Below are 27,885 nucleotides of genomic sequence, written 5' to 3' on the forward strand. Positions count from 1 at the left end.
CTGATGTATTATTACCATCAGCTGCAGGACCGATCACACTCCTCCTCACTGAGCTGCACTGGTTTATCTGAAGACTGTGTCTCTGTGCTGGAATAATAATGTGTGTGTGCTGTGTTCAGGTGTGTGTGTTGGTTTCGGTGTTGGTGAGTGGTGGTGGTGCACAGAGTTACGGACCCTCGTGCTACGGTGGATTTGATCTCTACTTTGTCCTGGATAAGTGAGTCTCACTCTCTTCGTTATTACTGTAGTCATGACAAAGACTTTCATTATTACTGATGAGTTGTACAGGTGGACTGTTGTGTAAGGACTCGTAAGCGCACAAGTGAGACAGGTGTGTAAGTGGTGTGAGCACAGGTGAGACTGGTGTGTTGGGTGCATGAGCAGAGGTGAGACAGGTGTGTTGGGCATATAAGCACAGGTGAGGCAGGTGTGTTGGGTGTATGAGCACATGTAAGACAGGTGTTTGAGCAAAAAATTTAAGAGGTGTGTAAGGAGTGTGAGCACAGGTGAGACAGCTGTGTAAGTGGTGTGAGCACAGGTGTGAGCACAGGTGAAACAGGTGTGTTAGTGGTGTGAGCACAGGTGAGGCAGGTGTGTTAGGTGTATAAGCACAGGTAAGACAGGTGTGTAAGTAATGTGAGCACAGGTGAGACAGAGGTGTAAGTGGTGTATAAGCACAGGTGAAACAGGTGTGTTGGGCACAGGTGAGACAGGTGTGTAAGTGGTGTGAGCACAGGTGAAACAGGTGTGTTAGTGGTGTGAGCACAGGAGAGGCAGGTGTGTTAGGTGTATAAGCACAGGTGAGACAGAGGTGTAAGTAATGTGAGCACAGGTGAGATGGGTGTGTAAGGGGTATGAGCACAGGTGAGACAGGTGTGTAAGAGATGGGAGTACAGGTGAGACAGAGGTGTAAGTAATGTGAGCACAGGTGAAACAGGTATGTTAGGGGTGTGAGCACAGGTGAGACAGGTGACACTTGTGATTGGTTGCTGGGTATGTCTAATATCATTATAATTATGAAATTAAAAATGATAATAAAATAAGAGGGCAATTATTTACAACCTGGACTAGATGACTAGTTAATGTTGCAAAAGTTTTTTCTATAGTAACTAAAATTATTCATTAAAACTGTATTTTGTTGTTTAATAGTTTGGAGGGGTGTCCACATATTTTTGACCATGTTTGTTTTGTTTAGTCTTTTGTGTCTCGAAAGAAATGATTAGCGAATAGAGAAAATGCGGCTGTGTTTCAAATAAGACAACACTCCAGTAAATAGTGTGCAGCATTGAGTGCACTATTAATGCTGACCAACCTATATAGTACAATGTATGCGATTTGGGACACAACCTTTTTACCTCAGAAAATACCAAGCGTATTCATTTACCTTTCCTTATTTTGATTGTATAAACTAACGTAAGAAAAGTGTTAAATTATGTTTATTATGATTATTTAATCGATATTTTACTCTGACCACATAGTACCTGTGGGTGCAGTTTAGCATTTAGCCTGTAAGTGTCTCTGCGGTTATAAAGTAACTTTCGCGTTTTACTTTTTGACTTTATTTTATTACACAATCTTTACATTTTGTGAGTTTGTGAGGTAAATATGTGTGTATATGTTTATTTTGCGCTAGAAACCAAATATTGGGTTAAAGAGATTCGGTTTTACCTGGGGTAACGGTGTTCCGTACATTCGTTTGAACTGAATTCATTAGTTTTAACTGATTTACGCATCAAGAACTGGATTTATGGGCTTAATTTCTGGAATTGTGTCGCATTTCAGTGCTTCATTTGTTTCATTTTGACCAAACACGTTAAAAATAAAAGCCAAAATCCAGCCATAACTGAAATACCAGTATTGGTAACGGTAATCCATACAATTGATGATCCATCAATCAATGAAATTCCTCCCCTACTGTAGTTTTAAATGTTTATTTTCCTTTTATTAACATTGCACATGGTAAAAAAAGCACGACATACACCCTGAACATGAAGTCAAGACATGGGTTAGGGTTAGGGTACAGATGTAAGGATCTGATCCATATGGTGATGGCTGTATATAAGAGGTATTGTGGAGTGTTCCTGCCAAGGTGTCAGGACACGCAGGTCATCACTGCTTGCTGCATATGGGAGTGTACCCATGCTGACCCCTGTCGTATAATGGACACAAGCATCAGAACTGGACCACGGAGCAATGGGAGAAGGGTGTTTTTTAAACATCATTTGGATGACTTATCAGGAGCAGAAATGGACCAGGATGCACCACTGGTAGAAGACAAGCCTTGAATGTTAGATATTTTAATACTTAGAATGAATGAAGGCATCTCAAACTCATCTTTGGTCTGAGTGCACAGGGTTCTTCCTCTCCTGATCCATGTCTACAGAAGGAACTTTATGCTTCACCTGATATTGAAGAAGACAGAGGCAGTGGGAAGCTCTCGGCAGTGTTCTGTTGGGAATTCTTGGGTCCTGGATTTCATGTGGATGTTAATTTGACATGTACCACCATGGAGGCCACACCTTACATTCTCTAGTCTGATAAGATGAAAATTGAACTCTTTGGGCGGGACAGCAAGCACTACGTCACTATGCCTGGCGCTGGTATAAAGGGGTTTGGTAATAAGACAGTCGGTGTGTCGGTATGAAGCCGGTCGTGTTGGTATGAGTCTGAAGCCGGTTGGTGTGGGACTGTATGTGGATCTGTGTGAAATGATGTGGAGATTTTGCATCATGTTCCAGTATGAAGATATAAAATCCCTTATTATCACCGCTGCATCTTCATTCATGATGATTAGCATGTTTAGTTTGTGATTGGAATAAATGTTTCTTAGCGACTCTATATTAGATCTACATTCTAAATCAGTGCTACCTCCACTATGTTTCACTGATTACATTAAATACATTATACAGGCGTGTTGGTGTGAAGCGCAGTGGTGTGTTTATGTTGTAATGGGACGCTATAAGCTTAAAAGAAACTGGGAACATTTGGATCCCTAATACAGTGTTGGTGTGTCTGGTTTATGGAAAACCTTTTCACCGGGTGCACTGGTTGATCCAGATGTGTACAGCTGCAACACACACACACACACACACACACACACACATTTCAGAAGTTAGGAAAGGAAATTAGGCAGGAAGAGAGCGAGAAGCAGAGAGAGTGCTTGTGATTGTGATTCTTATTTGTGATTTGGATGTATCCGATGCCCCCTGATCTTTACCCGACACCCTTGCAGACTGATAAAGGCTTCAGTCTAGCACACGGTCTAGCCGCTGGACTTCCCACTGGACAGCTGCAGTTTATTGTTTACGATATTCCAGAGTCTGTGATGTCTGGAGCAGAAAACGTAAACACACTCGATAACGAGAGGATTGTGGGAGCTCGACCTTACAGCGACATGATGTGTCTAAGCTCATCCTTCTACCATAGAAGGCGTCATGAGATGATATGAAGACGTAGCCAAGGGTCACAGGAGTGTTTGTGCTGGCGTGGTGGAGTCATACCAAGAGACCAGGATGCTCAGAACAATCTGAACCGAGCCATTCCAGTATCTTCAGCAGTGAGGTCCAACACGTTCTTGAAAGGATCGTTGATAATTATCATGGTCTGTTTAACAGCAGATACAGGAGAGATTCTACGTCTCAGGTCTGTGAGCTCGTGTAGCCACGCTGTCACTTCCAATTTAGTCATATCAAATTCCCTGATGGTATTTCCCCTCTACTGCTGCAGACCTCTACTTCTGACCGAGGAGGGTCTTGACTTAATACACGCCCCCTCGGACACGTGTGCAGTACCGTTAGCTTCTGTTTAGCACCAGGCAGGTTTAAACAGAGATCTGTATCGTGCACGGAGAGTCACGCACTGATCTCCGTTATCCTTCGGCTCTGTGCAGCACCGTCGTTCAGCCAGCAGAGGGCGTAACTGCAGCAGTTATGAGAAATCCAGACGGCCATACTATTTTCAGTTGAGGCAATCATTGTCGTGTGGGTGCTCGGTTGCCCGTTATCAGACTGAGATTCAAACTGACGAGTTCATGTCAGCTTTGATGTGCTAGAGTGTTTTGGAGATCTTTAGCACATACGGAGGAACTCGCTGTACTCTCGGTATTCCTCCACCACTCATACTGAAACTTCAACCAGTAGGAGTCACTGGTGCAGCAGCAAGGAGGAGATTCACCACTCGGCCTGACAGCGGAACACACACACACACACACACACACACACACACACACACACTCCTGTTGTCCTCCTTCCATAGCTGCAGCCCTCAGACGTGCTTAACTGTGTCTGTGCACACAGCACTTAAAGGTAAAGAGAAACTGGGTTAGACGTTTATAGCTCGTGGTTTTGGAACGTTACACCACGTTTGGTTTTTATTCCTGTTAAACACACTCTTTTATGAACAGTTTAAAAGAATTCTGTTTAAAAGAATAATAAAAGCTCTGAGCTTTTAGATCTGCATCCTGGTCACTGGTAACACAGAGGTTTGGATACTGGACTGTTGATTGAAAGGTCTTTGCCACTGTTGGACCCCTGAGCATGACTCTTAATCCATACTGGACTGTAAATATCATGTTTATGCTGTTGTGTGCAGTATGGATGCAGGTTATAATTCACCTGATATAAAAACGTGGGGTGTGTTGTAGCGCTGCTGATCGGGATACACTCATCACGGTTTATTGTTCCCGGTTCTGCACCACGTCCAGCTCATTAGATTGTCCAGATCTGTGGTGGATTTGGAGTGAGGTGTCCTATAGCGGCAGCATCCACGCTGACATGTTTATGTGCCGGGGTCAGTAGCTCTCTACAGAACTCTGCCGTCACATAGTAAAGCCTTCAGTCTGAATTCCTGGTAAAGTAGATTAGAATTCCCTCAGTGAGGTTGAGCTCGTTCATCCTGATTTCATCCTGGAATTGATCTTTTATTTATCATCATTTGCACGAACGCACCAAGGACGGAGTTGATCATTAAACAGCATCAGATTTATTTCCAGTAATCTCTGTCCACCACGTGTAATCAGTAGGAATGTACGGATTCAGCCAAGATCAGAACTGGTTTGTTTTATTCTTCTGATTTTGGCTGATCGGTGCGGTGTGGACAGAGTGACCCGTGAAACCGTTTCCCTGGAACTTAACTGGCATTTTATCAGCTACACACAGTTTGTCCAACTGTCTGAGCTGGATGTTAACAAGCTCGGCTATACTCGGAGCCCAGTACAAACCTCCAGCGTATAAAATGTTTACATCATTTATGTGATTTAATTTCCTGGAAGAATTGATATTTCCACTGTACATTAATCCTCCTGCGTTCAGTCGGTACTGATCACGTTGCGAAGCTCCTCAGTCAGCAGTGGAGGGTGGAGGTGAAGCATAACGCAACCAGGGTAATTGGATACGACTAAATTAGAAGCTACAAGACTTTGAGGTGTCTCTGTGGGAATTTGTGCCCATTCAGTCAGAAGATGGCAGCATATTTATGGCTGGGCGCTGATTTATCCGTCAATGTTCCGGTTCATCCCAGAGCTGTTTTATATATATATATATAGTTTAGGCATTTTCTCCCCTTTTTCTCCCTTTTAGCATGTCCAATTGCCTGATTGCGTCACGCTTCCTCTCCACCAATGCCGATCACTGTTCTAATTGAGGAGAACGAAGCTAACCCACACCCCCTCCGACACGTGGGCAGCAGCCGTATGCATCTTATCACCTACACTTTAAGAGTGCAGTGCAGATCAGCGTTGTGTACGGAGAGACACACCCTGACAGCACTCTTTTTTCATCTCTGTGCAGGCGCCACCAATCAGCCAGCAGAGGACGTAATTGGACCAGTCATGAGAGAGTGACCCCATCCGGCTTAGTCCCGCCCATATCTGAACAACAGGCCAATCGTTGTTCATGTGGCCGCTCAGCCTTAGCCGGCAGGCAGAGCCGAGATCAGATACGATGTATTCCAGATCCAGCTCTGGTTCTAGCGTGTGTTTTTTAGCGCTGCGCCACCTGAGCGGCCATCCCAGAGCTGTTGAGTGGGGCTGAGGTCAGGGCTCTGTGCAGGACACTGGAGTTTCTTTCTCACTGGAGGACCTTCCCTAAACTGTTGCTGCAAAGTTGGAAGCATCATTGATTCTTTCCTTTATATGACTGAATTATTACACCTGTGACAAACAGCTCCACACTTCACTCACATCGTATCTGCATTCATGTCTCGTATGTTCTGGCTGTGTCCCAAATCACATCCTGTGTGCTACATATAGTGGAGCTAAACCACTCACAGTTCACTAATTAAACCTGCAACTTTATTATATTGCTTCACAATCGTGTCACTCTGTGCGAATGTAAACGTAAAAACAGGATTTCATCTCCAGAAGCGAAGCTGCAGTTTATTATTGTGTTTTGGAAGTCACAGCGTGTGTCGTATTCAGAAAACATCTCATATTACAAATGACCGCCCTTCATCTGCTAAAGCGCTCAGCCCGAGCCGTGCCGAGCCGAGCCGAGCCCTGGCACGTCCGTACGGCGCACGAAAAAGAACTTTTTATTTCAGTTTTGCTGAGGTAGGGGTAAAAATTCCAGTCTGATCCGTCTGCACCGCACACACCGCCCACCCCTGCCAACGAGCACTAAATGACCAAACCAGACGTCACTTTTATTTCGGCTCTTTACGGCTATTTTTGTTCCTGAGTGAAGGGAAAATAGGACATTCCATTTCATAAAGCACCTCGTCTAAAAGATATATACCTGAAGTAAAAATACTGTTCGATCTTAAACAAGAGTTGTTTTTAATTCCCTGGACTTGTGGTGTTGTGTTCAGGTCGGGTAGCGTGCAGCATCACTGGAATGAGATCTATTACTTTGTGGATCATCTAGCGCACAAATTCATCAGGTGAGTGTTAGATTGATGTCGGCTCGTCCAGGGTCTCTGTGCAGCGCCATCGATCAGCCAGCAGAGGGCGTAACTGCAGCAGGTATGAGGAGGTGATAACTCCGCCGGAGGGGATTCCTCAGACCTGCTGCAGTTACTCCCTCTGCTGGCTGATCGATGGCGCTGCACAGAGACAGGATAGTTGACGTCTTTCATCAACAAGGTGTTTCTGCCTGCAGAACTACTACTCACTGGATGTTTTTTTTTTCGTTTTCTCTCTTCTCCAGTCCTCAGCTTCGGATGTCCTTCATCGTGTTCTCCACAGAGGGCCGGACGCTGATGACGCTAACGGAGGACAGGTGAGGTTTATCCTCCAAATCCACGGCAAGATCGTGTCTCAAACCACAAACCAGCTAATACATTATGATTATGACATTCTGTTAACTTGCTGTTTAAAACATTGCATCGTTCATGTATTAAGTCAGTGGCTGTTTTACCAGTGCTTTATCCTGGTCAGGGTCAAAGTGGGTCTGATTCACTGGGCGAAAGGCCCCCTGGATGGACCGGTCACCAGTTTATCACAGTGCACACACACACTTACAGCAATTTTAGTAGCTCCTGTTATACTGGTTACATGTATTTGGACTTGTGGGAGGAAACACACACACACACACACACACACACACACACACACAGAGGGAGAACATGCAAAACTCCACACAGAAAGGACCCCCGAATGTGCCGCCCTCATCTTAATCCCGGTCTCTGATTGGCTGATTACGTCCTGGAGTGTTTGCTTTTTTTCCCAGGTATTTTTTTTCATCCTGTGATTTGTGTTTAGGTTAGTTTAAAGGATGTTCAGAGTTGTGATTATGGCTCTGAAGCTTATGTTATGTTAAGCTGACTGTCTATTAACGAATCGTGTCCTTGTGTATGTGGATCGTTACTGCGTTCGTAATGTCGTCGTTTGTAACATTCATGGCTCGACAGAACGTGCAGTATATGTAAGTGTTTGGCAGGTTCTCTCGGTGCATATTTGGTCTCCCTCTCTTCATCCTCCATCTGTTTTTGTTTATTTGTTTCACCATATTGAGGAAACCTCTCTCATCTGTTAACACTGTCATGCTAAATCTAACGACTTAATCTGCACGGCGCTCCATAGCGCTTTTAGCAGCTAACATGATTATATGATCTGCGTCCTATTGAAGCTACAGCTGTTGTATTAACTGTGCTACGGTATTTGGCGGTGTATGAAAAATCCATACAGCATGAGGAGTCAGCACATGTTTTAGCATGAGCGTCTGTGCAGTCAGCTTTCGGTTTCACTCCGGGATGTTTTTTATTATGTGATTTGTTTTTGATCAGTTTAAAGAATTTCACTGGAAGTGCAGGACTGATAAACAGGATGTTTTTAACAGTGGAGAGAAAACATGAGGCTGATCTGCTCTAACCAGCCTGAGGAACCATGTAAACAACGTCCAGGTCACTTAGAACCCGGAGTAAAGGGCTGAAGTGTTTGGTTTGTGTAAGTGCACGTGGCTCATTGTTGATATTCTCAGGAACTGTTTTGTAAGAGCTCTGCTGCATCTGCTGTGTTTCTTGGCTGATCGTGGATTGTTCCACTAAAACGTGGTTTCATCCATACATCTTAAATCTGACCAGGATGGGTGGCAAAGATATAACGTGATGCTTAAGGACTGACCGCTGCTCCATATTCACCGCTCCTGTCTGGCCCACACGCCTCAGTGGACTGATAATACTGACCTCATCTGAGTCTGACTGCCAGAACTCATTCATGACTCGAACCCTGATGAGACCCCGGTGAGACGTTTCTCTGGCATGATAACCGTATTTATTCTGGATTTGGCTCTGGTTTCTCCAGACCTGAGCACACGCCGTCCCTGAGGCTTGTGATATCAGAGCTTCTTGTTCAATGTCCAAAGGCTGCACATTTGCGATCAACAAAGATAGTGTGGAGTACAATGGATCATAAAAACGACTTCACAAAGGGGCCAAGAAAAACGGTGAATCAGAGAGGAATTTATGGTGCAGTAGATGATTTGCAATGAATGATGGAACAGGATTACAGCCGACGCTCAATGCCAGCTCTCACACATAGCCAGTCGTGTGTCTGTGTAGGAGCCTGGTCGGCTGATAGCAGAGCGGAGAGTCGAACTTGCTTTTGTTTTAGCTTTTGTCCCATCTTTCATGTAAATGATGTATGAAAGAAATGTTGATGTATGTATCAGATGGCTCTTAACCCTGAGGTGTGTGTGTGTGTGTGTGTGTGTGTGTGTGTGTGTGTTAGAGATCAGATCCGAGCAGGACTGAAGGAACTCCAGAGTGTGTTACCGGGCGGTGACACCCTGATGCACAAAGGTTTGGAGCGGGTGAGAACGTCGTCCCTGTACACTGATTCCTCTTCAGCTCTGGTCATGATGCTCTGAGATGTGATCACATGTACATGTTATTATTCTGCTCTTGTTTAGGCGAGTGAGCAGATCTACTATGCAAGTGGAGATGGTGAGTGCTGTCTGTCCTGCTCTGTGATAATATGCACTGCATGGCCAAAAGTATCCGGACACATGAACATGAGCTGGCTGGACGGTCGGACATAAAAAACAACAGTGCTGAAAGTATAATTCAGGAGTTTTTATTGTGTGTGTGTGTGTGTGTGTGTGTGTGTGTGTGTGTGTGTGTGTGTGTGTGTGTGTGAGCAGCAAATCGGATAGCGAGTGTGATCATCGCTCTGACAGACGGAGAGTTACGAGAGACTCAGTTTGATTTGGCTGAGCGAGAGGTGAGAAAATCACAGCGCCGTTATTTACACTGGAGACGCATTTATTTACTTTATTATGAATAATTACACTGTTATTACACACACACACACACACACACACACACTGATACACACTCATTTACTTTCACTGTGAATAATAACACTGTTATTACACACACACACTGATACACTAATACACAATCACACACATACACACACAGATACACACACTGATACACACACTGATACACACACACACTGATACACACACACACACACAGATACACACACACACTGATACACACACACACACACTGATACACACACACACACTGATACACACACACACTGATACACACACACACACTGATACACACACACTCATTAACTTTCATTATAATTAATTACACTATTATTACACACACACACTCAATCACATACGCAATTAGACTGATACACACACAATCACATATACACACACTAATACACACACTCAAAATGACCTACACACTAATATCTACACACTGATGCACACATACACACACAATCACATACGCTGATACACACAGGCACTGATACATACACATATACTCAAACATATACTCGCATGCACACACACACACACACACACATAATCACATACACTTACACTAACACACACTTACAATCACATGCACACACACCTTGATACAAGCACTTAAATACACTCACACTGATATACATACACACACACACACACACACACACACACAGACCCACATACATACATGCACATGCACACACACACACAAACTCACATCATATACATCATATAGTTGTTGTGCTGTATCATGTCTTGTTGTGTGTTGTATCATGTGTGTTGTGGTATTGTGTGTGTTGTGTGTTGTGTTGTATCATGTGTGTTGTGATATGGTGTGTGTTGTGTTGTATCATGTGTGTTGTGATATGGTGTGTGTTGTGTGTTGTGTTGTATCATGTGTGTTGTGATATGGTGTGTGTTGTGTGTTGTGTTGTATCATGTGTGTTGTGATATGGTGTGTGTTGTGTGTTGTGTTGTATCATGTGTGTTGTGATATGGTGTGTGTTGTGTGTTGTGTTGTATCATGTGTGTTGTGATATGGTGTGTGTTGTGTTGTATCATGTGTGTTGTGATATGGTGTGTGTTGTGTGTTGTGTTGTATCATGTGTGTTGTGATATGGTGTGTGTTGTGTGTTGTGTTGTATCATGTGTGTTGTGATATGGTGTGTGTTGTGTGTTGTGTTGTATCATGTGTGTTGTGATATGGTGTGTGTTGTGTGTTGTGTTGTATCATGTGTGTTGTGGTATGGTGTGTGTTGTGTGTTGTGTTGTATCATGTGTGTTGTGATATGGTGTGTGTTGTGTGTTGTGTTGTATCATGTGTGTTGTGATATGGGGTGTGTTGTGTGTTGTGTTGTATCATGTGTGTTGTGGTATGGTGTGTGTTGTGTGTTGTGTTGTATCATGTGTGTTGTGGTATGGTGTGTGTTGTGTGTTGTGTTGTATCATGTGTGTTGTGATATGGTGTGTGTTGTGTGTTGTGTTGTATCATGTGTGTTGTGGTATGGTGTGTGTTGTGTGTTGTGTTGTATCATGTGTGTTGTGATATGGTGTGTGTTGTGTGTTGTGTTGTATCATGTGTGTTGTGATATGGGGTGTGTTGTGTGTTGTGATATGGTGTGTGTTGTGTGTTGTGTTGTATCATGTGTGTTGTGTTGTATCATGTGTGTTGTGATATGGTGTGTGTTGTGTGTTGTGTTGTATCATGTGTGTTGTGATATGTTGTGTGTTGTGTTGTATCATGTGTGTTGTGGTATGGTGTGTGTTGTGTGTTGTGTTGTATCATGTGTGTTGTGGTATGGTGTGTGTTGTGTGTTGTGTTGTATCATGTGTGTTGTGATATGGTGTGTGTTGTGTTGTATCATGTGTGTTGTGGTATTGTGTGTGTTGTGTGTTGTGTTGTATCATGTGTGTTGTGATATGGTGTGTGTTGTGTGTTGTGTTGTATCATGTGTGTTGTGATATGGTGTGTGTTGTGTGTTGTGTTGTATCATGTGTGTTGTGATATGGTGTGTGTTGTGTGTTGTGTTGTATCATGTGTGTTGTGGTATGGTGTGTGTTGTGTGTTGTGTTGTATCATGTGTGTTGTGATATGGTGTGTGTTGTGTGTTGTGTTGTATCATGTGTGTTGTGATATGGTGTGTGTTGTGTGTTGTGTTGTATCATGTGTGTTGTGGTATGGTGTGTGTTGTGTGTTGTGTTGTATCATGTGTGTTGTGGTATGGTGTGTGTTGTGTGTTGTGTTGTATCATGTGTGTTGTGATATGGTGTGTGTTGTGTGTTGTGTTGTATCATGTGTGTTGTGATATGGTGTGTGTTGTGTGTTGTGTTGTATCATGTGTGTTGTGGTATGGTGTGTGTTGTGTGTTGTGTTGTATCATGTGTGTTGTGATATGGTGTGTGTTGTGTTGTATCATGTGTGTTGTGGTATTGTGTGTGTTGTGTGTTGTGTTGTATCATGTGTGTTGTGATATGGTGTGTGTTGTGTGTTGTGTTGTATCATGTGTGTTGTGATATGGTGTGTGTTGTGTGTTGTGTTGTATCATGTGTGTTGTGATATGGTGTGTGTTGTGTGTTGTGTTGTATCATGTGTGTTGTGGTATGGTGTGTGTTGTGTGTTGTGTTGTATCATGTGTGTTGTGATATGGTGTGTGTTGTGTGTTGTGTTGTATCATGTGTGTTGTGATATGGGGTGTGTTGTGTGTTGTGATATGGTGTGTGTTGTGTGTTGTGTTGTATCATGTGTGTTGTGTTGTATCATGTGTGTTGTGATATGGTGTGTGTTGTGTGTTGTGTTGTATCATGTGTGTTGTGATATGGTGTGTGTTGTGTGTTGTGTTGTATCATGTGTGTTGTGATATGGTGTGTGTTCTGTGTTGTGTTGTATCATGTGTGTTGTGATATGGTGTGTGTTGTGTTGTATCATGTGTGTTGTGATATGGTGTGTGTTGTGTGTTGTGTTGTATCATGTGTGTTGTGATATGGTGTGTGTTGTGTGTTGTGTTGTATCATGTGTGTTGTGATACGGTGTGTGTTGTGTTGTGATATGGTGTGTGTTGTGTGTTGTGTTGTATCATGTGTGTTGTGATATGGTGTGTGTTGTGTTGTGATATGGTGTGTGTTGTGTTGTGATATGGTGTGTGTTGTGTTGTGATATGGTGTGTGTTGTGTGTTGTGTTGTATCATGTGTGTTGTGATATGGTGTGTGTTGTGTGTTGTGTTGTATCATGTGTGTTGTGATACGGTGTGTGTTGTGTGTTGTGTTGTATCATGTGTGTTGTGATATGGTGTGTGTTGTGTTGTGATATGGTGTGTGTTGTGTTGTGATATGGTGTGTGTTGTGTGTTGTGTTGTATCATGTGTGTTGTGATATGGTGTGTGTTGTGTTGTGATATGGTGTGTGTTGTGTTGTGATATGGTGTGTGTTGTGTGTTGTGTTGTATCATGTGTGTTGTGATATGGTGTGTGTTGTGTTGTGATATGGTGTGTGTTGTGTTGTGATATGGTGTGTGTTGTGTGTTGTGTTGTATCATGTGTGTTGTGATATGGTGTGTGTTGTGTGTTGTGTTGTATCATGTGTGTTGTGATACGGTGTGTGTTGTGTGTTATGAACACCAGGCGGGTCGTGCTCGTCAGTTGGGGGCGACGGTGTACTGCGTGGGAGTGAAAGACTTTAATGAAACTCAGGTGAGAAACACACGTCACATCAGGCGTGCTCACGTAGCGGCCACGTCCCAAATACCAGAACTGTCAAGGAATGTAAACAAAGAAGCTGCTCTCAGGTCAGATTTAAAGCTGGAGACTAGGTGCAGTGATTTTGTTTAGTTTTGGAAGGTGGAAGTGAGGAATCGGCTCTGAGTTATGCACTAACCTGCGTCTGATCACAATCAGAAACGTATTATTTTATTATAACAGATATAAAAACAATCCGCCTTTATGAACTTCCTGTCTGATTAGAAACATCAGGAATCTTCACGTAGTCTCAGTAGAACTGAAGTGTGATCATGTGAGGAGTTGAGAGGGTTAAACTCTGATTCTCTGGTGTGTAATGAATATATCTGTTGTTGTTGGGGTGTGTTTATGGTAGCTGGCCACGATCGCCGGCAGTACAGATCACGTCTTCCCTGTACATGATGGGTTCGAGGCGCTGCAGGATGTCATCGATTCAGTAAGAGAATAAAATTCATCTCTTCTTATTAAAGCTCATGTTTATTTATTTCATTTTTATGAACTGAACACTGGGTGTGAGGTAGGAATACCCTGGATGGGGCGTCAGTACACCACCCCAGTGATGGAGCCGATCATGTCTGTGTAGATCAGGGGCGTCGAACCCAAACACTTTTTTTTTACATTTCTGATTCCTCATCGTTCCAGATCCTGAAGAGATCGTGTATAGAAATCTTATCAGTCGAACCTTCAACCATTTGTGCAGGAGGTGAGTAGACATACAAGCACTAACTGTAACCCTTGCTGCCTTTGCAGACTGTGTTGTGGGTTTGAATTAAATAATCACAGATTTCACCATCAGTTAACACCGAATCACCCAAAACACCAAAAACTGAAATGTATTGTTCACAAAAGTATTCACCCCCTTGTGTTCCTGCTCTATAAGCTTTGCCCTTCTGGATTTGGGCAGTTTATCCCGTTTCGTCATAGCAGATTCTCTCAAACTTAAGTTCTGTACACGTCTCAAAACATTTAAAGCAAGCGGGAAGCACCTGAGCACGATCTGGAACGTCACAATGCAGGGTCTGAACAGTTTTGCAAATAAGTTATGATTAATTTTCTCTTTCTGAGATTAAATGGAGCTTGATGGTAATAATGACGATGATTAAAATTTTCATTGAATTTCACTTTGATGTTTTTACCGTCGCTTTATCCTGGTCAGGGTAGCAGTGGGTGCAATGCAGTACAAACAGGGCGCAAATCTGTCACAGGGCCTTGGATAATTTCCTCCCCAGACCAAGCCAGTCGTGTCTGAATGTAGATGCACTGCTGGGGATTCGAACCCTGAATCCCAGCAGTGGTGAGCTAGCGTAATTTACCGCTGCACCACTCGAGCGACTTCTGATCATATTCAGAATCACATCCACAGCACAATCATATCTGCAAAACAGAGAGTCAGGGGGTTTGAATACCTTCTAAATCCACTATGTATGTATGTACTGTATAAACTGTAATATTACATTTAAGTGCAGTAGTAAAAAATCGCTCCTGGGAGGCGCTCAGGTGGTGCAGCGGGATAAGTCACTAGCACACCAGTGCCAAGATTCTGAACTCCCAGGTTCGAGTCTCGGCTCTGCTACCGGTCGGCTGGGCACCCTGTAGCGGGCACAACTGCCTAATAAATGCAGCAGACAAATGGGCCCCCAGTCTGCTAGGGTGGGAAATACCGGATTAAAAAAGAGGGGTGGGGCTGTGTAAGGACCCTGGTTGCCCAGAAGTAGAGGAGAGCGAAGCCGGCCTCACGCGCATATCCACCAATGTGTGGGTGTATAAGAAGGGATCAGTAGACTGCGCACACATCTGAGGAAGCGTGTGTCAGTCAACTCACCCCCTCCTTGGACACCACTAGGGGCCCCAGCAGCAGATTGACTCTGCTAAAATGGGAGAAAAATGCAAAAACAGAAAAAGAAAAAAAAAAAGACGCTGTGCAAGGATCTCAGGGACAAAATGATGAATCTTTTTTTAATTGGTTATAAATCGGTTACATAATCCACAAGTGGAAAGTTCCTGGAACCTGAAGTCGTTCCTGGACAGGATTTCAGGAGGTACGAGAGAAGCCAGCGCTCTGTTTTGGGTGGTTGTCATGGTAAAACTGTGCCCTCGTCAGTAAGTATGTGTGGTTCTGGACATGAAGGTGACTTCTGTGTGTGTGTGTGTGTGTGTGTGTGTGTGTGTGTGTGTGTGTGTGTGCTGTTGTGTTCCAGAATCCTTTGAGGTGATGGTGAGGGGTAACGGTTTCCTCCACGCCAGAGATAAGAGGAGGGTGGTGTGCAGTTTCGGCATTAACGACACTTTCACCGTCAGTAAGTCCAGAACTGATGCTGACAGAGTAACAACAAAGACCTGTCATTGTATTACACGGCATAGCCAAAAGTATGTGGACACCTTTACTACTGTGTAAAAAATCTAGATCAGATTCAGATGCTGTAAACTAGTAACAGTTGTGGTGAAGATTATTGGCAGCCCTGAATATGAAGAATACTGTGTAAAATATCTGCTGAAATAAAGTGTTTAGATTTATGAACTTAGAAGTTTAATTCAGAAAAAAACAAAATAAAACTTTAAAACAAAGGACCAAACCAGACTCAGAGTGATCACATGACTTTAATCAGCCTATCAATGGTGGCCTGTTTCTGCTTTGCAATGGCAAAGACAAGAGAGCTCACAAATTCCAATAGGCACACTTCTACACGCAATGTTGGGGAAAGCCTTTTAGAATGGGGGTTGGAATAGGAAATCTGATTTAGATCATGGTCAGGTGTCCGCATACTTTTGACCGCTTGTGGTGCAGTTGTCTATTAGGCCAGGGTTCGAATGTTGGCAGTACTATCGGGTGGCTGGCCATCTACACAGACATGATTGGCTGAATGGATTTGCACCCTGTACAGGGTATTCCTGCCTTACACTCAGTGTTTCTTGGGGGGGCCAGACTCGCCGTGACCCTGACCAGGATAAAATGTTTGATTACAATGAATCTAGTAGATAGAAAGAAAGGAAATATAAGTTCTTTATTTATCCCAATGGAAATTGTTGTATGTTCAGTATAAAGTGTGTTCCTTTTTGGTATGTACTAAATCTCCAGTGGATTCTGGGTAAATCAGGGAGGTTTGTGGAATGTCGTTGGAGAAGAAGTGGTGGAATATGAGCAGCTCTCGGCCCTGCACTCAGATTTTTGGATGTGAGCGACGCCGTTAATACCGGCTGATCTCTGTTCCAGTAAAAATAAAAAGGAGAAAGGAACGGAGCGTTCGGTGGAGGAATGAAGACGCCGCCTGTGCTGGACGTAACTCCACACTGCAGATTGATTCACATGGTTTTACCGTAACCGCTGAACGCTAGTGCAGAGTGTGCTGGTTATAAATAAGAGCAGAGAACTCCAGGAGCGGGACGGTGGGTGTGTTGGTGCGCTGGGTTTCGGGGAGAGCGAGCAGCGTGTGATTTGTTTTGGAAGAGGGACGGAGTACCTGGCACGTCATCGTCCCTTCAGCTGCGAATGTGCTCAGGAAAGAAATGCACCGCCGTGTGTGTGTGAGCGGTTCATAGCGATCAGTCCACCTACTGGTATGTTTTTTATATGGTGGAGGATTAAGATGAGGATTTGTGCTCACAGAAGCTGGGCGGCGTGACTGGTTAAAAGGTGTTGGTGGCTTTTTTTAGTTCATTTGGGTGGCACAGTGGTCTCATACGCCAGGTTTGAATCCCAGGTAGTACTAACGACCTAGCCAGGCACCCAAACAGGCACAAAGTCGTACAGGTCACATTGGATTCATTTTTTGCTCAATTGCGACCTCTGCTGTCTAGTTGGGGCGCCTGCACTAGTGGTGGAATATTCACAGAGTTCACAGGATCTGTGTGAGAACCTATCGACCCGCCCTGCTCCCTATACCTACCTGATCAGCTCCTCAGTACAGAGGATTCGAATCAGACCTGGAGCTCATGGTCAGATTATTTAGCCGCAGTTGTAGCTTACTAAGCTAACACAGTTAGCATCAGGACGTTCAAACCGCCGCTAGCACGCCAGCTAACGTCTCCCTCCGTGTCCCGAAAGCGCTTCAACTGTCCCTGACGCCCCGATTTACAGATAAACCCACTCGTATAATTACACCTTTATACAGATTACACATCAGTGAGGATTTATTTACATGTGAAAGGAACTCTGTTAGTTGCTCCTCATTTCATTCATCCGCCATGTTTGTAGTTCTTTGTGAGAAACGTCGTGCTGCACTGAATTCTGGGATTGATCTTCAGCGCTGAGGAGGCGTCGGACGCTCCCTCGTCATTCAGTCAGATCATCACTCAGAATCAAGAAGCTCAGTAGGAGCATTTTAAGGGAGCTGAGGATTTAGACACGCCCTCTTCTCGGGAGTGTAGGATGATGGGAAATGTGTGTGTGTAGAGGTACTGGTAGGTGAAAAGCCAGTGTGGGTGTGAGGATTGCAGCATGTTTACATGTGTGTGTGTGTGTGTGTGTGTGTGTGTGTGTGCAGTTAAGAGACCCCGGGCTGTTGAAGACACGTACCTGCTCTGTCCAGCTCCGGTCCTGATGGAGGTGGGGACGTAAGTACCCCCCCCCCCCCCCCCCCCCCCTTCCTCACACACACACACACACACACACACACACACACACCCCTGTATTTACCCCCTGAGTTTGTGTACCTGCTCTGAACATTTTGACTCTGTTGGTTGCAGCTCAGCGTCGCTGTACGTCAGCATGAACGACGGCGTGAGTTTCATCTCCAGTTCGGTCAGCATCACCGCGCTCGGCTGTGTGGGTACAGTGCCATCCCTCACCACGTCTACTGCTGCCCAGCTCACTACTGCCACCCTGCTGGATAATACTGGCAACGACGATCCTCCACCATCCGTCTGTACAGTCAGTATAAACACACACACACACACACACACACACACACACACACACACACACAGCATGTCAGTATAAATGTTCTGCTGGGTGCTGGTACCCATGTTGCGTTATGCCACCCACCTAATATGCCCTCAGTCAGCTCTGACCCACGCCACCCAAGAAATCTGACGGAGTCATCCTACCAGCAGGTCCTTCTGTAGGTTGCATCCAGGTGCCAGACATCCCAGTGCCACTCATCCCAGTGCCATACATCCCAGTGCCATACATCCCAGTGCCACTCATCCCAGTGCCATACATCCCAGTGCCATACATCCCAATGCCACTCATCCCAGTGCCACACATCCCAGTGCCATACATCCCAGTGCCACTCATCCCAGTGCCAGACATCCCAGTGCCAGACATCCCAGTGCCATACATTATAATGCCACACGTCCCAGTGCCACACATCCCAGTGCCACACATTATAATGCCACACGTCCCAGTGCCACACATCCCAGTGCCACACATTATAATGCCACACATCCCAGTGCCACACATCCCAGTGCCACACATTATAATGCCAGACATCCCAGTGCCACACATCCCAGTGCCATACATTATAATGCCACACATCCCAGTGCCATACATTATAATGCCACACATCCCAGTGCCACACATCCCAGTGCTACACATCCCAGTGCCAGACATCCCAGTACCACACATCCCAGTGCCACACATTATAATGCCAGACATCCCAGTGCTACACATCCCAGTGCTACACATCCCAGTGCCAGACATCCCAGTACCACACATCCCAGTGCCACACATTATAATGCCAGACATCCCAGTGCTACACATCCCAGTGCTACACATCCCAGTGCCAGACATCCCAGTACCACACATCCCAGTGCCACACATTATAATGCCAGACATCCCAGTGCTACACATCCCAGTGCTACACATTATAGTGCCAGGTCGTCCACATCATTCCTGGTTCTTGAATCAGATAAACAAATACAGCACATGACCAAAAGTATGTAGACACCCTCCCCCCTCCCCACATACACACACACACACACACACACATTATATAAATCAATCATTTATATAAATAAATCTTATGCTTCGCACTTTGCAGCAACAGTTTGGGGAAGGCCCTTTCCTGTTCCATCATGACTGTGCCCTTATGCACAGTGCCCTGACCTCAACCCTATTAAACACTTTTGGGATGAATCAGAACAGTGATTATGAGCCAGGCCTTCATCTAACATCAGCGCCTGATTGATCGAACAGGCTGTAAGAGGAACGACTGCATTAATGCTCATGATTTATATAAATATCCAGCAGGCTAATGCTCAGGTGTCCACAAACTTTTGATACTCTTTTGACTCCAGAGCGTCTGGTGTGGTACAGAGCTGGTTTAACGTGGCTCTACAGAGAGATGACTGGATGTGTTTATGTTAGAGGTGCACACATGGGGAATGTTTGAGCCCGTTTGTCTTAATAAGCGTTTTTACTGTGGACGAAACTACAGACGAGCACTTTTACAATTATTTTAATTAGTTTGAACCTAAAAACACGTCGTCTGTTCTTCACTCAGTCAAAATGACGCTTTATATTTCTAACTATAAAAGCTCAAACCTTCAAACAACACGACATGAAATAAGAGCTGCTTGTTTATTAACGATGATTCTGTATTAATTTTATTAGTGTGTGTTTACACACTGAGCAGCTGTACATCAAAACACACACATAAATACACACCAGCACATGGTAACACGCCCATGCTAACCTCATATAGGGTGTGTTAACAAGCTAAACACACACACACACACGCTCATACACCCTGTTCATAAATGTACGTGTGTGTGTGTGTGTGTGTGTGTGTGTGTGTGTGTGTGTGTGTGTGTGTGTGTGTGTGGTACAGATAGATGGAACAGTGTTAGCTATAGCTCTCCTGGTGCTGCTGCTGTTGTTTACGCTGCTTCTGATCTGGTGGTTCTGGCCCCTGTGCTGCACCGTGGTGAGTAAAGTTTATTATTATTATTTATTATTATTATTATTATTAATTTTTTTAATTATTATTTATTATTATTACTTATTTCTTATTATTATTATTTCTTCTTATTATTAATTTATTACTATCTTTTATTGTTATTATTATTATCATTAATTTTTATTATTTTTTTATTATTATTATCATTATTATTATTATTAATTATTATTAATTATTATTATTATTAATCTATTATTATTATTATCACTATTATTATTATTACTTTTTTATTATTCTTTATTTATTATTATTATTTTTTATTTTTTATTTTTTAATTTTTTTATTTTTTATTTTTTATTATTATTATTATTATTAATTTATTATTATTATTATAATTATTTATTATTATTTTTTTATTATTATTATTTATTATTATTATTATAAATTATTATTATTATTTATTATTATTATTATTTATTATTATTATTGTTATTGTTTATTATTGTTATTTATTATTATTATTATTTATTACTTATTATTATTTTTTGTTATTATCATTTATTATTATTATTTATTTATTATTATTATTTATCAGTATTATTAATAATTGAATATTTCTGAGCTTTTTGTGATTATTGTGTCCACATGTGTTCATACTGATGTTGGGAGGATGTTCATGTTCTGTCTCAAATACCAAAATTCGAACGCTGCACGAATGAACGTTAAACCGCTAAACACAAACATTACATTTAGAATTTTTACAGCAAATTGCATTTTGAACTGGAAACAGCTCATTTCACGCTCTGTAGGGCCTTAGTAATGAGGTAACTGGAGACTCTGAGCCTGAAATCCTGTGTGTGTGTGAGTGTGTGTGTGTGTGTGTGTGTGTGTGTTTTCCCTTATGAGGACAGTCGAGTTGCTAACGGTGCTTTTTGTTCCAACAGGTGATCCATGATCCTCCACCACCCATCACAGAGGAGAGCTCGGTAAGAGATCAGATTTTGTACACAAAACCCAAACCACTCTCAGAGTTAGTACATCACATCCAGTCAGAATCAATAATGAACACACAAGTGCACAAAATGTCAGAACCCTGAGAGTCTCCAGATTCCATATTTATAGAGGAGGGTGAGGATGGCAGGTTGGAAAATTCCACCCTCCTCACTTCTAATTGTTCTCCATTTTCTCTCTAATGCCGTTCACAGATGGGTTCAGTTATTTAGAGACTGGGTTTTGTCCTTTCTGGTTTCCTTTGTGTGATCGCTGACGTCTGGCCCAAATTCTCCCTTTAACCAGCCGAGGTCACTTTCAGCACGCCTGTATAAACTCTTCATTAGTTCAGTAGTTGTGTATGATCCCGCCCTGCTTTATAGTGAGTTTAACGTGAAATATACTTCAGTATCTGTTCCACAACTAACTGGACGAGGATTCAGCTGAGGAGAAAAACCTTCCACAACAGAAATGCAGAAAATATGTCAATTTATTAGTACAAAGCCTCTTAATCCTGATGAGTGGAGTTATAAATGTCCTGCACGCCAAACCACAGGCTGCCAGATTTAGAAAAACAGGAAAACAGTAAATCGTTCTAAAGCCATTCAACCACAGTAAATACAGAACTGAGTCGAATCAGTTACATGAATCACGAATACAGTGAGTTTTATGATGTATAAAAGAGTCGAGTCAGTTAAATGAATCACCAAAACAATGAGTTTTATGCTAGAAAGAGTCGAATCAATAAAGTGAATCACTTGAAGAGTAAATTCAGTAATGTTTAAGAGTCGAGTCAGAGAAATACTGTACATCACTAATGTAGTGAGTGAAATGATATCTGAAAGAGTCGAGTCAGTTAAACAAATCACTAATTTACTGAGTAAATTAATGAGTGAAAGAGTCGATTCACCATTGCAGTGAGTTTTATTCTGGAAAGAGTCGAAACAGTAAAGTGAATCATTTAAAGAGTAAATTCAATAATGTTTAAAAGAGTTGAGTCAGTTAAATGAATCACTAATACAGTGAATGAATTAGTAATTCATTTAACTGACTCGACTTTTTCAGATATCATTACACTCACTGCATTAGTGATTTATTTTTCTGATTCGACTCTTTAAAACATTACTGAATTTACTCTTTAAGTGATTCATTTTACTGATTCAAGGGCGGCACGGTGGCTCGGCGGGTAGCACTGTCGCCTCACAGCAAGAAGGTCCTGGGTTCGATCCCCAGGTGGGGCGGTCCGGGTCCTTTCTGTGTGGAGTTTGCATGTTCTCCCCGTGTCTGTGTGGGTTTCCTCCGGGTTGTCCAAATTGTCCATGACTGTGTTTGATATAAACTTGTGAACTGATGAACCTTGTGTAATGAGTAACTACCGTTCCTGTCATGAATGTAACCAAAGTGTAAAACATGACGTTATAATCCTAATAAACAAACACACACACACACACACACACACACACACACACACACACACACACACACACACACGCTGACTCGACTCTTTAAGATATCATTACACTCACTCAGTAATCCAGAGAACCTTAAAGAAACCCATTAGATCACAGAGAGAACATGCACGTACCAGTACTGTCCTGAATCAGATCAATAAACTCCCACATCAACACTTTAGATCCTTTATTTAGTTTATTAAACTCTTTATTTTTCTGTAAAGGATGAAGAGGATGATGAAGGCTACCTGAAGAAAAAGTGGCCGATGGTGGACGCTTCTTATTATGGAGGAAGAGGTGTAGGAGGCATCAAACGCATGGAGGTGAGGAGGAGGAGGGTACACAAAAGCATTTTATTTAAATGATGTTATTGTAATTATAATATAAAAAACAATACAGTAGCAGCTACATAATGTCCTGACCTTCATGGTGTGTGTGTGTGTGTGTGTGTGTGTGTGTGTGTGTGTGTAGGTGCGCTGGGGTGATAGGGGCTCGACGGAGGAGGGGGCGAAGTTAGAGAAAGCGAAGAACGCTCGGGTGACGATGCCTGAGCAGGAGTACGAGTTTAACTTCCCACAGACCCGCACTCTCAACAACGGCACTCACAAACCCCTCTCCTCTCCTAAATGGTACACCCCCATCAAGGTACCACCAGGAGAACACACACACACACACACACACACACACACACACACCCCTCTCCTCTCCTAAATGGTACACCCCCATCAAGGTACCACCAGGAGAACACACACACACACACACACACACACACACACATGTTAAATGACTCTTTACCCTCTTCTCCTGATTAATGGAGTACAGATACACACATTCTTACCCTCAGTGGTCAAACCCTAAACACACTGGGTGCAGGGCTTCCATAACCAGTCATGTCTGTGTAGACGCCCGCCTGGTTAATAGCACCGTTGAGCTTAGAGTACTGTGACTGTATACTGTCCAAGCAATTGAGGTTCAAGGGCCTTGCTCAAGGGCCCAACAGCGGCAACCTGGCAGTGGTGGGGCTTGAACCAGCAAGCTTTTGAGTACCAGTCCAGTACCTTAACCGCTAGGCTACTGCTGCTCTGTGAGTTCATGTGTTTCAGCTACAACAGTCACTAACAGGTGTAATAAATCACTCATATAAAGGAAATAAGATGCTTCCAGCTGTGCAGGAACAGTTTAGGGAAGGTCCTTTCCTCCTCCAGCACGAGTGAGCTCTATAAAGACGTGAAGAAAAGCCACTCGACAGCTCTGGGATGAACCGGAACATCAACTGATCCATCAGGCGTCCGAATACTTTTGACCCTGTCGTGTGTGTGTGTGCACTGCTCCACATGATCTGGTTTGAATGGTTTTTATTTGTGAATATTGGCTCCATCACATCTGTTTGTGAGTGACTGAAGCATTTCCTGGAGAAAACGCTGAGCTGCCGGTTTCTGTGTTTGTGCTGGAGCCGCGAGGGCCCAACAGAAGGGACCAGATATTTCGGGAGGAGCATCAGCTCAGATGAAAGAGTCCAAAATCTGGAAGTGTTTATTCAGCACGGCACAGACTGAACAAAACACATTCCACATGCTGCAGGCCTCGGCGTGGGTCGCGACCTCAGCTACTTTCACTCTCCAGAATTCACTTCACAGCACCATCGTTTTATTTATGTACGCCAGCGCATATCTGTGTCATGTGTTATTACCCATAATCCACTGCATTCCACAAGCTTCTTATACTGAAACCGACAGATTCAGAAAGTATTCACACCCTGAGACTGTGCAGACTTCACTGTGAGCACTATTTTCACCATCAGTTTACACTTAATCATCTACAAACACCAAAAACTGAAACCTCTGGTTCTCTAAAGTATTCAGGTCCTTTACTGTGGTGCTCCTGGTGCTCAGGTGCTTTAATGATCCTCGAGACGCGTCTATAACTCAACCGAATCCACCTAGAGCAGGGATGTCCAAACTACATCCCGTGAGGTATATAAGTCGTGCCACTATTAATCAGGTTTAAATAAAAACCTCTGGGTGGCGCTCTCACATAACCCCCCACCCCCCCCCCCCCCCCCCCCCCCGATTCAATACATGAATGTCACGCCTACATTAACGTTCCACAGTTTCTGGATAAACGCGGCGGCTCCAGAGAAACGAGAACTAGACGCCGAACACAGAAGAATTCAGAGGGAAGTGGGTATGTTTAATTGAAAGAAGTATAACAATCGTCCTGTTAGGATTATAAACCAGTGAGTGAAATCACGACACTGTGGGGGTGGCACGGTGGCTCGGTGGGTGGCACTGTCGCCTCACAGCAAGAAGGTCCTGGATTCGAACCCCAGGCGGGGCGGTCCGGGTCCTTTCTGTGTGGAGTTTGCATGTTCTCCCCGTGTCCACGTGGGTTTCCTCCTGGAGCTCCGGTTTCCTCCCACAGTCCAAAAACATGCAGTCAGGTTAATTGGAGACACTAAATTGTCCATGAGTGTGTTCGATATAACCTCGTGACCTGATGAATCTTGTGTAATGAGTAACTATCGTTCCTGTCATGAGTGAAACCAAAGTGTAAAACATGACGTTATAATCCTAATAAACAAAACAAACAAACGACACTGTGGACGATAGATCATTAATCCCTCAGATAAACAGGAAGTGGAATTGTTAGTAATCAGGAGCTCTGTTGTAGTTTATTTCTTTTATTACTGAAGAGTCTGTGGCCCCAAGAAAAGTTTGGACACCCCTGATCTAGAGCATCAGGATTGATTGGACACAGTTTGGAAAGGCACACTGGGGTCTATAATAGCCCTTAATTTACATAAAACCATGACGTCCAAAGGAACCGTTTGTGAATCTCTGTTATCAAACTGTGGGAAGGTATAACGCACTATGTTATCATGATATGATATCAGTCATTTTAAAATGGACAAAGCTTGGGACGACCTTTAACCTCTGTAGAGTTGACCATTTCAGCGGCAGGAACAGACTGAATTAAATCCTAAATGATGAGAATTAAGGGACGGATGAAAGCAGCCAAATACAAGAACATCCAGGCAATGACCCGAATCATACAGCCAGAACAACACTGGAGTAGCTCGAAGGTCTCTGAATGTGTACGAGTGGCGTTCAGATCTTCAGTCTGTTGGAGCCGCATAGGATCTGCCATGAATACTAGGATAAACCGCCCAAATCCAGATGTGTAAAGCTTGTAGCAAGACCTGCAGCTGTAATTACTGCTAAACATCCTGGAGGTTTTAGTTTCTAACGTTCTCATGTCGTCATTCTGTGTGTGTGTGTGTGTGTGTGTGTGTTGTAGGGGAAGTTGGATGCTCTGCTGGTGTGGATAAAGAGAGGATACGACCGAGTATCTGTGATGAGACCCAAACCAGGAGAAAAGGTGAGAACCAGTTTAGTCAGAAAGAGCTCCATCAGATTACAGCGATGGCTCGTCTGAGGGTCTCTGTGCAGCACCTCGATCAGCCAGCGGGGGGCATAACTGCAGCAGGTCTGAGGAGGTGATAACTCCGGCTGCAGTTACGCCCTCTGCTGGCTGATGGATGGTGCTGCACAGAGACGGGGGATAACGGGGATCAGTGTGTGACTCTCCGTGCGCTATACGGATCTCCGTATGAATTTGCATTGGTGTCTGATGTGTGTGGGCGTGTCTCATTGTGTCTCTGCAGGGTCGCTGTATGAACTACACCCGGGTGAAATCGTGCCCCGCCCCTCGTTACCCGCGCTGTAATAACCAGACACCCATCTACAGTGTGCCCGTCATCTCCACCCCCCCCGCCCCAACCGGCAATCTGCCCCCCACCCCAAACTCTCCCCACCCAGACTCCGACTCCGCCCTTCCTCCTCTCCCCTCGACTCCGCCCCCTCCTGCAAACAACCCACCCCCATACTCTCCCCCGCCTAACAGAGCTCCACCCCCACTGCTGGTCCCGCCTCCTTCTCCACCTCCTTACTCGGCTACATGCGCTCGAGCCCCTCCTCCGACCCGCCCGCCTCCGAGACCCTCCCCCTGAAGGGGCGGAGCTACAGGACTGAGGTTAGACGCTGACGTCATCACGCGCAGGTACAGCAGTCGACCAATCAGCAGCTTGTATTCATGAGTTGGTGTGTTTGTTCTTCTGATGTTTTACATTTGGGTTTAATTTTCTCCACGTTCTGATTTCTTTCTTTACTTTTTACTTTTATTTGATGTTTCTCGGCTCATTGTTTCACATTTCTGCTTGTTTATATTTGTATAGACCTGATCTGTAACTCACTCACTCATGTTTAGCTCCTGCAGATCTCAGTGTGCTGCTGCTTTACACCACTGATGGTGTTTCTGCTCTTTATTTCTCTTCGTTCTTGTTTGTTTGATTGACGTTTGTTCTATTTTAGCACCTTATACCCTCACTTCTCTTCTGTAAATTCACTTCTTTATTTTTTAAATTTATGCTTCATCCTGGTCAGGGTCCAGGTGGCCTTCAGTAAATGTAAATCAGTAATATAAATGTTCTGTAGGGAGGGGCGGCAGCGATACGTTCCTGTTGTACTTGAGAATCTTTGCTCTGTATTTTTGAGAGAGGAGCGAGCGTGTGTATCTGTACAGTGATGATCAGATTCAGATCAGATTCAGATCAGATTCAGATCAGATTCACACCAGATTCAGATCAGATTCAGATCAGATTCACACCAGATTCAGATCAGATTCAGATCAGATTCAGATCAGATTCACACCAGATTCAGATCAGATTCACACCAGATTCAGATTTAGATCAGATTTAGATCAGATTCTGGCTGTAATCTGACGACTGTGTGCGTGTAAACACACTCGGGGAGAGCTGAGCGATTATAAAAATATTACGTTAATTAAAAAGGACGAGGAACCGAGACACTACAGGAACTTTTATATCTGTAAATAAGCTTTAAATGAACCCCGGCGGTGATTTGACAAGGTTCTGATTCTGTAAGATCCTTCTGATGCTTTTTTACCTGCTTACATGTAATAATTACATGATTTTACAGGATGTTTTTAATGTAAATATGATGATGATGATGATGATCTGTGATTGTTGGGCATTAATTTTGGGACGAGCGTGTTTTACATGGACCAGAAGAGTCGGATCTGTTATTATAATTCTACATGTTGTACATTTCTTCCTAATAAACTTTTTAATGAAAAAGTCTCCGG

The 27,885-nt window shown here is 43.7% G+C and overlaps 1 protein-coding gene across 1 annotated transcript; it reads left to right on the plus strand.

Moving 5' to 3' along the window:
• Nucleotides 1–98: 98 nt before the first annotated feature.
• antxr1b (ANTXR cell adhesion molecule 1b) lies at nt 99–27,877 on the plus strand. Its single transcript, XM_063014502.1, has 18 exons — nt 99–217; nt 6,805–6,876; nt 7,143–7,214; nt 9,164–9,245; nt 9,345–9,378; nt 9,576–9,655; nt 13,332–13,400; nt 13,801–13,881; nt 14,088–14,148; nt 15,644–15,742; nt 17,927–17,996; nt 18,129–18,312; nt 20,213–20,308; nt 21,226–21,267; nt 22,947–23,045; nt 23,194–23,367; nt 26,020–26,100; nt 26,387–27,877. Exons 1-18 carry the CDS (start codon nt 99–101, stop codon nt 26,729–26,731), a joined length of 1,860 nt encoding a protein of 619 aa, XP_062870572.1. The 3' UTR covers nt 26,732–27,877.
• Nucleotides 27,878–27,885: the final 8 nt, after the last annotated feature.

Source organism: Trichomycterus rosablanca, chromosome 18, assembly GCF_030014385.1.
Source record: "Trichomycterus rosablanca isolate fTriRos1 chromosome 18, fTriRos1.hap1, whole genome shotgun sequence".
NCBI lineage: Eukaryota > Metazoa > Chordata > Actinopteri > Siluriformes > Trichomycteridae > Trichomycterus > Trichomycterus rosablanca.

Bases quoted from the DNA above. Each gene is read 5' to 3' on its own strand.
- antxr1b (XM_063014502.1), top strand. From the start codon at position 99: ATGTGTGTGTGCTGTGTTCAGGTGTGTGTGTTGGTTTCGGTGTTGGTG. The intron at 7,215-9,163 runs GTGAGGTTTATC...TGTGTGTGTTAG, and splicing joins ATGACGCTAACGGAGGACAG to AGATCAGATCCGAGCAGGAC. The intron at 17,997-18,128 runs GTAAGTACCCCC...TGTTGGTTGCAG, and splicing joins GTCCTGATGGAGGTGGGGAC to CTCAGCGTCGCTGTACGTCA.